This window comes from Haliotis asinina, chromosome 4, assembly GCF_037392515.1.
Source record: "Haliotis asinina isolate JCU_RB_2024 chromosome 4, JCU_Hal_asi_v2, whole genome shotgun sequence".
Classification (NCBI taxonomy): Eukaryota; Metazoa; Mollusca; class Gastropoda; order Lepetellida; family Haliotidae; genus Haliotis; species Haliotis asinina.
The window spans coordinates 22,774,110-22,784,933 of NC_090283.1; the positions used below are offsets into that span (position 1 = coordinate 22,774,110).

The 10,824-nt window shown below is 39.8% G+C and overlaps 1 protein-coding gene and 1 pseudogene across 1 annotated transcript; both read right to left on the minus strand.

Moving 5' to 3' along the window:
- Positions 1 to 460: 460 nt before the first annotated feature.
- On the minus strand, positions 461 to 5,159 carry LOC137282353 (uncharacterized). Its single transcript, XM_067814098.1, has 3 exons — positions 4,669 to 5,159; positions 2,407 to 2,532; positions 461 to 1,968 (listed from the first exon to the last, which is right to left on the minus strand). Exons 1-3 carry the CDS (start codon positions 4,991 to 4,993, stop codon positions 1,697 to 1,699), a joined length of 723 nt encoding a protein of 240 aa, XP_067670199.1. The 5' UTR covers positions 4,994 to 5,159; the 3' UTR covers positions 461 to 1,696.
- A 2,451-nt stretch (positions 5,160 to 7,610) lies between these two features.
- The window catches only part of LOC137280851 (uncharacterized), a 539,924-nt pseudogene continuing 536,710 nt past the window's right edge, over positions 7,611 to 10,824 (minus strand).

The window sequence follows — 10,824 nt, forward strand, 5'->3', positions numbered from 1 at the left end:
GCTGTTGGCAATATGTAACCTGTTTTATGTTGAATTTTCTTCTGTAATTAAAATCTAGTTTTACACTAGTTTTATACATACTAGAGTTACATACTAGTTTTATATTCATAAAAGACATAGTTGGTTTTACTGTCCTTCGTTGATGTTTTGTTTTGAGAACTCAGTAACGAGTAGATTAGAATTTACCTTTCATGATTCTGCAATTATTACTTGATTTTAGTCACAACATAACTGAAATATTGCCGGTGTGACTTTAAATCGTAACTCACTCACTATGTAAGGAAGACTTATGGTATAAAAGAAATATATCAAACAGAACAGCAACACTCAACTTATGCAAATGCAAAAAACAAACAAACAAAACAACAAAAAACAACAACAGAAGCATATACAGCTCAAGTATGTATGATAAGGTAAATATACTCAACGACATAAGACAATAATACAAGGATATTTACTAGTTTAAAAATATTTAATTTCTTTACATATTGAACAGAAGTGGCAAGCACACCGAAGGATTATCTTAATGCCGAACCAATACAAATGTATTGATTACGTTCACTAGTTGGCCATAAATGAATCATCATTAGTAAAACTGCCATAGACTTACAAGTTGATTAACTGTTGCAAGAATGACTTTCATAAACTGAGTAGAAGCCATTTTATTTTGATACTTTGTAAACACCTCGGAAATTAATTCATGTACGTAATTTTCTTTCTCTCTTTTCAGTTTTCTTTCCTTCTGATTTATGTCGTTTAGATAGCTGCGGTTTTCTTAAAATTCATCAGAAAATTGAATGGAAATTGAATGTGCATATAGCTGAGATGATTTTTCAGCTGGCACATAAGTATTGAAAACAATTCGAAAATTATATTTCTGAAAATATAAAGTGACATATCAAACGTAGCGCATAAAAATAATCAAGTCACACTGAATTTGATCAAATAAAATAAAATTCATTTACGTTTGGTTACCAGTTATGTGTTACTTTGGATTTCAATAAATACATCTTAAATCTTAGATCGGCAAGATTTTGCAACAAAACAATGAGCAAAGTTGACAATTTGTTCATCCAATTATCCACTTTAACACACGTGACATGACTCAAGTTGTCCTCGAAAATTGACTCGTCGTGTTGCCAGTGTTCATCTGTCAAGCGATGAGTATTGACCTATTGTTGCAGAAAATGCCTAGGGCCCTAGCGATTTGCAACTCTAGTGTACTCTAGTGATACAGAGATGGAGTGAAAGGCTGCACAATCTTGAAGTGACTTTCGGTACAACAAAACGACTAATTACGACTAATGATCCGTGAACAAAATACCACGAGGTCGGCATCTGGTTGTGCGTCCTTGCTTGTAAATGTTCACCTCATCAAGAAAAAGAATTTGTATAATATTGCAATGTTTGGAGTGAGTGCGTTTGTTGTTTATTTTATATTTTTTATATTTTTTTGCAATATGGTAGAAATATCACGGCGAGAAAAGGTCTTCACACATTATAACCAGGTGGGGAATCAAACCCGGGTTTTAAGCCTGACGAGCGAACGCTTTAACCACAAGGCTATCCTACTGACCCGATTGCTTGAAACTCAAGTGTATTTACAGTACATGGTCAACCACAACGAGCAGCGTCTGATTTATGGTTGTAATTAAACATCCGGAAATGGAATTTAGAGACGCTTAACATGTTCGGATCAGGCTTTGCAGTCTCGGGAAAACTGAACCATGCTTGTAGGATCAGATACTATTCTGTAGTAGGATGCGGCAACAGTTAGTAGAGTTTGGGTGCTGAGGTCACATCTTCCGTCAGAGGCACGCCTGTCAGCTGATCGACAGACGAAGGCGGTGTGGGTGGTGCAGCGGTCCATGCACTGTTGTTCAGTCACACCTGTGTAGGTAGCCATGTTGTTATCACCTATATAGTAGCCACGTATTGTAGTGTAATGAGGACCGTACTCTGTACAAGCTGCAAACAAATCAGTCATGTTGAATATTTCTGTAAAGGATATAGAAGATGCTCAGAATTAGTATTTACTTTAAATGAAGTTGGCTTTCCATCCCCCCACCCCCAACAATTGTTGTTTTCCATAGATGCCTGTCAATGGTGTTTGGTAATTGTACACAGACATGAACATATTTTCAGATAAGAGCCACCATGAGGTGCTCGCTTTATTACAGGAAATAATTTTGAATACACACAATCACAGCAAACCAACTTCAGAGGACTCTTTTCGATGTTTCAAGACAAGTGCCCATGCCCGTACATACCGGTTCGTGAAAGAGATGGAGATGGTAAATGCACCAGGTAAGAACAGTTTACGGAGCTGATACAAAAGGGATGTCCAAATATAACTGAACCCATTCGGCTTTTTACAAATTAGAAGAAATGTCATCTCATGCATACTTGAAACACATGACTTCTGTTGAGGTGAGAATGCCAGTCCGGGATCACACATGCACTCGGAGTTGACACAGACGGAGTTTCCCAAGGAACAGTCCGTGCTGTGCTGACAGGAAGATCCAATAAAACCTGAAAAAAAGCCAAATATCATGGTAAAGAATGAATTGAATGTATCTAAAAATATGAACCAGTATCTCTTGCTGCGCTTAAGATATAGAAGTTAAAATGAATAAACCTCACAAACTATAGGAAGGCTTTACAAAAGTTAAACAAAAATAGTAACGTGTAAGGTTAAATTCAAAATAGGAGTCAAGATTGCATAGCTCCCATCATCATACTATATACTTCTTGGGAGAAGGCATCATAGCCTTTAGCTTAGTATGTTACTGTTATTGCTTTGTTATCCCTGATCTGATTTATCAATAATGACTTAAATCTGCCATCCTTTGAATTATTTATGCTCACCGGAATAACTCCTTGCTTCCACAAACTTGATCTTTTTACCGTGACAGATCAAACATTGTACCTGATGTCACATCATTGCTGTAGCGTTAAACAGTGTCACGCATTATTTTCAGTGACCGGACGGTGTGAGGAAAGTCCTGCTGTTTTCAGCAACACATGAATATCACATGGTGCCTACACGTAAGAAAGCGATGAGCTGTCATTTAATGTTGCCTACCAATGAGAAAGAGTTGAGCCTTGATTATATGTTGCCTACCAGTAAGAAACTGTTGAGCCTCCATTATATGTTGCCTACCAATGAGAAAGAGTTGAGCCTTGATTATATGTTGCCTACCAGTAAGAAAGTGTTGAGCCTTGATTATATGTTGCCTACCAATGAGAAAGTGTTGAGCCTCCATAATATGTTGCCTACCAGTGAGAAAGTGTTGAGCCTCCATTATATGTTGCCTACCAGTGAGAAAGTGTTGAGCCTCCATTATATGTTGCCTACCAGTGAGAAAGTGTTGAGCCTCCATTATATGTTGCCTACCAGTGAGAAAGAGTTGAGCCTTGATTACATGTTGCCTACCAGTGAGAAAGTGTTGAGCCTCCATTATATGTTGCCTACCAGTGAGAAAGTATTGAGCCTCCATTATATGTTGCCTACCAGTGAGAAAGTATTGAGCCTCCATTATATGTTGCCTACCAGTAAGAAAGTGTTGAGCCTCCATTACATGTTGCCTGCCAGTGAGAAAGTGTTGAGCCTCCATTATATGTTGCCTACCAGTGAGAAAGTGTTGAGCCTCCATTATATGTTGCCTACCAGTGAGAAAGAGTTGAGCCTTGATTATATGTTGCCTACCAGTGAGAAAGTGTTGAGCCTCCATTATATGTTGCCTACCGGTGAGAAAGTATTGAGCCTCCATTATATGTTGCCTACCAGTGAGAAAGAGTTGAGCCTTGATTACATGTTGCCTACCAGTGAGAAAGTGTTGAGCCTCCATTACATGTTGCCTACCGGTGAGAAAGTGTTGAGCCTTGATTATATGTTGCCTACCAGTGAGAAAGTGTTGAGCCTCCATTACATGTTGCCTACCAGTGAGAAAGTGTTGAGCCTCCATTATATGTTGCCTACCAGTAAGAAAGAGTTGAGCCTACCATTATATGTTGCCTGCCGGTGAGAAAGTGTTGAGCCTCCATTATATGTTGCCTACCAGTGAGAAAGTGTTGAGCCTCCATTATATGTTGCCTACCGGTGAGAAAGTGTTGAGCCTCCATTATATGTTGCCTACCAATGAGAAAGCGTTTGAACTGTCATAATATGTTGCCTACCAGTGAGAAAGTGTTGAGCCTCCATTATATGTTGCCTACCAGTGAGAAAGCGTTTGAACTGTCATAATATGTTGCCTACCAGTAAGAAAGTGTTTTAGCTGTCATTATATGTCAAGAAGTTTGAGTTGCTCATATCAGGGATTTTTCATTGGTGTATTTGAGGGGGACTACTTCTTTTTCGGGAATTCCCAACTGTCTCAAAAATATAAATTTCACTGAATAGTGGTAACCCTAATGCAGCTACCGACAGTATGCCATCAACGATTCAAACATCACGAAAATGATATTTGTAAACGTCCACGTGCCACTTGAAAAGTTAAAACAAGCAAACGTGTATCATAGTGACGCTGACATTGTGAAATGGTCATATATGTAAAATTATAAAGATTATTCAGGCCAGGTATCCTAAACATCTTAATCACAACAAACGTATACCAGAATGATAAACAACATTCCTACACACGGTTTGTACGTATTAACATTACTTACCTTTCTCCTTTACAAACAACATATATCCCGGGGCTGATTCACTTGCAGAGTTCTCGTTAAATGCGACGGCGTAAGCTCTGCACACTGATCCTTCTGAATTCACTTGAAAGCTAACACAGGTTTTCTCTTGGAGACAGAAGATGGCACATTCATTTCTGTTCACCGATGATTTTGACCACAACAACCACCTTGAAAACATCCGATTGTCAAAAGTCGTAACATGCGTGTACTGGACAGTGACTGTCTGGCACTGTGGAATGGCTTGAATTTTACCTTGCGAAAATCGCAGGAAAAGAATCAGGATGAAGACGCCAGTTCTGTCCATGATGTGTAGATCACGTTCATTACCGCAAAGTTTTCATCGTGTCCATATAGTCTGCAAATGGATCACCGATCCGTTCATATGATCTACTACCTGTCAGTCTGCAGGCACGAAGAATCTTGCAGGGTTGTCATTTGATTTTACATGTATATACGCAGGCGCGACCAAATACACGTTGAAGTCGTTTGCTTTGCTTCGTTGGTTTGTATTCGTTATGCATCGACGCATTTGTTTGAAGTTTAAGTCTCTAAGGACTCGGGACCAGACAGTTATCGACATGCAGCAAGTATTCATCTTGAATTGTCATCTTGTAAAACATCCAATCTGCACAAAAGTCCCCTAGCAATAAATCCCACATATACACCTTAAGGAATGTGAACTACATGGATGTCTCATTATGTGCATGTCTTACACCTGTACTGGATGAAGTCTCTCTCTCTCTCTCTCTCTCTCTCTCTCTCTCTCTTTGTCTGTCTGTCTGTCTGTCTGTGTCTCTCTCCCTCTCGCTCTCTCTCTCCCACCACACCGTGACTGGAAATAAATTAGAGATTCATGTCACCTAAACGTAGAGTATAAAATCCCTGTGGACGAAAAAAGTAAAACCAGCTGGAATATCATTAATTCAGATGTAAAACCAAGCATGAGGATCTAAAACTTTATACGAAACATTAAGCGTTAGGCATATTGCTGACATCCGAAGGTGAATCACCATACTAAGGGCTATGATTAAATCAGTCTCTAGATAGAAATTATGAGCTGTCATGGACTGAGGAACAGTAAAGGTCCAGGTTATAAATGGTCCTCAGCAACACCTGCCTGTCGTAAGAGGCCACAAACGGGGTCGGGTGGTTAAGCTTGGCTGATCTGGTTGACAGATGCCATCGTATCGTACTTGCTCATGTTTTTGTATCCGATATGCTCATGCTATTGATCACTGGATTCTTTGTGTTGAATGACAGATAAGTGTAAACAAACATATATGTGTACTTCAAAAACTGAATTGCATCTTGGATGTTTGTCACTAATGCTTTAAAGTATGAAATGCCCTGAAATGTCTTGAAAATGGAAAGTTTAATGAAACAACAATAGAGCAAGATTTTTATGACGCACTTTGAAATCATCGACGAAAGAGTATACGCAATTATACGGAAGCATGAAAAATGTAGACAGCAAACTCAAGGACGGAACTAATAATTTACTACTGGCCATAAGATAAATAATGACTGCTAGAAAGTTGATGGAACCACTCATCAATCTTGTAACGCTGGAGTTGTATTTTCTTCCCCGTTTCCTGCTCTGTTTTAGACCCGAAGAAGTTGAAGGAGAACAGCATTGTGCCACCTCTCTTGAGAATGAGAAACATACGGGGCCATCGTCTGTTGAGCACAGTGAAAATTTCCGTTACTTTCATAGATTCATGAAGCGTTGACATCATGAACAGTTTTGCTTCCACCTCATATAATTAATGCATAATGACTCCCTGCTCAAACGTTCACAATAACACAGTAGCTGTGCGTTTAATACCTGTATCGCAGGCATATATTGATCCACATTTCCTCTTATCGATTAAGATTGATGACATTTCATTATTGTTACGACGTAGTAAGCAGCATCATAGCTGTGTGGCGGCGTGCTGTAGTACAGGTCAGACAACACAGTAATGACTCCCGCATCTCTCCTTATTGATTAAGACTGATGACATTTATATATTACTGCGAAACACTAAATAACACGAGAGGTGAGTGACGGTGGGCTGTAGTACAGGTCAGACAACACAGCAATGACTCCCTGCTCAAAATTTCACAAGAAGACAGTAGCTGTGCGTTTAATACCCGTACCGCAGGCATATATTGACTCACATCTCTTCTTATTGATTAAGATTGATGACATTTCTTTATTGTTACGACGGAACACTAAATAACACGAGAGGTGGGTGACGGTGGGCTGTAGTACAGGTCAGACAACTCAGTGATCAACATCATTAGCGTAGGGCCACGAACTTGGTTTGCTATGGCATGTATCAGCCTAGATAGTGAGTCTGACCACCCAGTCCATTAGTCGCCTCTTACGGCACCATGCTTTCCGATCACAACTGATAGATAACGGTTGACGGAAAACTATCAGAAGTGACAGTCACTGTATCGATTTCACCTTCACGACTTTTGACCATAGTTTCCGTTATTGCCCTCACTCATGAACACAGTCTGTAAATTTGTCACCCAACACTTCAGGACCTTTCACCGATCACAGGTGTGCTTGACTCAAACTGGGAGACATCATTTTTACAGGCCGCATTGGAAATTGCTTAGTGCGGCGTTAAACAACTTTTAAACAAAGCAAATAGCAAAACCAGAAAATCTATGTGGGAACATACATTATAGTAGAGTTTCAGTTACCAGTTGAGAGGACATTGTTGGGAAGTAGTACGGACATATAATCCCATAGTCTGTCATGGCACTGTACATGTGTTGATTAAATTGTCGCCATTCGATAAATAAGCAACGGAAAAATAAACAGAAATTATGTGATTGTAAGGAAGATGATTTCTCATTGGGGCTAAGGAAAATTAGATTCATGAAAATTATTAACATGTAAGTGTAAGGGAATTACATCAAGTGTCCTAATATATCTCGCAAGGGTCTGTAGTTTCTTTCTTCAGAAAAGCTGGCGTTCCAACTCCTGAATCAGTCGTTGTCGTGTACCAACAGCACAGAAAACACCACAGATATCATATATCGATAAGCCCTTTTATTACATCAGAGAGAATGTGTCACAGTTTCCTGAATGTCGTTAACTCCGGAATTATACTGAAAGCAAATTCGGATAATATTTACTTCAGAAATGAAACCAGATACATAAACATGATTGTTTTAAGAAGCGCTTTATTTTGACAGACTCGGGAAAATCCGGATAGAATCGATCGCTTGCAAGGTATGCTTGCTGACTGTGTGCGAGTTCAGAGTTTAAGCGACTTTGGCAGTATTGCAGGCATATCGTGACTAGAACAAGTTATGAATTCATAACCGGCGAAGATCTGGGTTAGAATTGGTCTTCAGCAACCCAAGCTTGTGGTGACAGGCGACTAACGGGATCGAGGATCAGGCTAGCTGACCTTGTTTACACATGCCATCGGTACCCAATTTTGCGTAGATTGATGCTCATGCTGTTGACCACTGGACTGGCTGGTCCAGGCTGGATTATGCACAGACCGCTGCCACATAGGCGGAATACTGCTGTGTGCGGCGTAAAACTAAATTCACTATCTCGCCCACTCACTCATTTATAAACTCAAAATACAGACAGTTTAAAGTATTACAGATAGTACCAAGTTATATATATATAGCCAACAACTGCAGCTTGTAATTAGGGACACTGGGAACGTACAGTTCAATTGCTTCGTGCATGAACCAACCTGGATTTGCGCCATCCGTTCAGCTACTAGCAATATTAGACAATCTAGCAATGATTTAAAATAATACATAAACTACGGTAAAAGAATTTATTTTAAATGTTTTGGACGTCCGGAACTATCGGTGTGGTTAAATAGTCGAGTAATGGGGTCGTGTGACCGTTATTATTATCCCAAATCGATGCCACTGAACTGAATCACTTGATTGTCTGGTCCAGAGGAGATTAGTTATAGCCCACCATCTGTTTCTGTAATATTGCTTGAAACACCAAACAAAACATTTACATTATTCAGATGACTGTACACTGAATTATCATATGTGAAATATTTTCTTCCGGCGTGGTTGCCTACATGATTTACCTTTGATGAGTTTTCCGTGGACCTCGACTTCGCAGATGGTGAGATAATCATGGTTTGGTGGTATAAAATGTAACATCACGTATCGACCCGTTGTCGAGGGTTTGCAGACTAGAACCTCAGGCCTTGACAATCGTCCTTTCCTCTGTGCGCATGTCATTGACCGGGTAGTGCTGGTTTTCATGGGGTTTTCTTTAAATACACGGACTTCCAGATCGTGGAATCTGTACGCTGACATCAAAACACCACACTGCCAGAATCAGCAGTCAACGTACATGACAGTTTAGCATCAAGAAGTTTATTTCCGGGAGAAAATATATAATAAGGAAATGAAAGATCATGCTGGACATAAACAATGTTAATATATGTACTCTTAAAAAAAATAAGAATTGTAAATTTGTAAGAGACAAATGAAAGAATGGAAATGCATTAAAGCGGTATTGCAGTGTGACAGAAGAGAGTATAACCCCCAACGGTTGAAGGGTGAGATGGTATAATTGTTAAATGCAAAGTGGTTTGGAACAGGGATGCCCACGACCACCAATACTGGTAAAATATTCATTAACTACACGTTTTCAAAAGAAGTAGACGGAATTTACAGTTTTAACTATCGATTCAAAAATGGGAGATTTATTGAAGATGCTGGGAAATAAAGAATGGCAACATTATTATCAAGCACTTACTATAACCATCTGTCCGTCCATAAAGGGTGACGTTGTGAACGTCATATTGTCCCTGCAAGTCAACCATCCACCAAGGCTTCCGCTCAGATGCATGAGAAGTAAAGCATTGACCTGCTCGACGATTACCGCCCTTGTCACCGTCGACCACGTGTCGAGGATTAGAGAGTCCGTCGAAGTCTTTACATCCGTATGCAGGTTTCCCGAGCGCCAAATTTTTGGTGTCTGGAAAAAGTGAGCGGGTATAGTTTTACGCCGCACTCAGCAATATTCCAGCTGTATGGTGGTGGTCTGTAAATAATCGAACCTGGACCAGACAATCCAGTGATCAACAGCATAAGCATCGATCTGTGCAACTGGGAAACGATAACATGTATCAACCAAGTCAGGTAGCCTTTCCACTCTATCACGTTAGTCGCCTCTTAAGACATGCATAGTCACTTTTTTTATCAAGCGGTTTGGAAAAACGATTTCATCATAAGGGCTAAATACTTCCGTGCCACTGTTAAGTTTCATTTCGTTCTTGTTCGTTGAAAGATCGATTTAATTGATAATTTTTTATTAATATGATCTGTGGATAGATGTATTTTACTGATTGGTAGTTTAGGTTAGTACCTTTGATTGTTAGTACACAAAGTACGTAAGTCCCAAAACTTCCAGTGTCAACTGAGCTCAATCAACCTTTCTATTCGAATTACCTTTCTTATTTCAAATTTCGGCTACAATCGCCAGCAACTGAAGGGATGATATGAATCCAGTTAGGGTCTATGGAGGTAGCAAAAGTACTGAAAGTCCCCTTCAGTTCCTTGCGATCAATAGTTTTCTGCTTTTCAAGATATATGCTAGCCAGTTTTAACTCATTTTGTGATAATCTAGTAACTGTACTGTCTTTCGCTGACAGGGTTGTAAATAGTATATATATATATGGGTTTAGAATCCGTTTTAGTAACCATATGGCTGACCCATTGCCTGTATCACTTCATCGATTCAATTCTTGGGCGTAGTGAAGACATTCTTTTAACCAATAGGCGACTACGTAACGACCAGAAATCAGAACAAGTCTAGGTACCGCTTGACGATTGCTTGCTTTTTTGTTGAACGCCGCCCTCGGCAATATCTCGGCTATATGGCGTCCGTCTGTAAACAATCGAGTCTGGACCAGACAATCCAGTGATATATGAGTATTGATCTACACAACTAGGATACGGTAACAAGCGTCAACCAAGTAAGCATGTCTGGCCACCCAATCCCGCCAGTCGCCTTTTACGACAAGCATAGGTTGCCGAAGACCAGCTCTTACCCGGATGTGCACGGGTTATCACCTCTAGAGATAGCCCAGTCAGTCTGAGATTTAACCTTGAGTGCGTTTACCCAATTTCAGTGCCTTC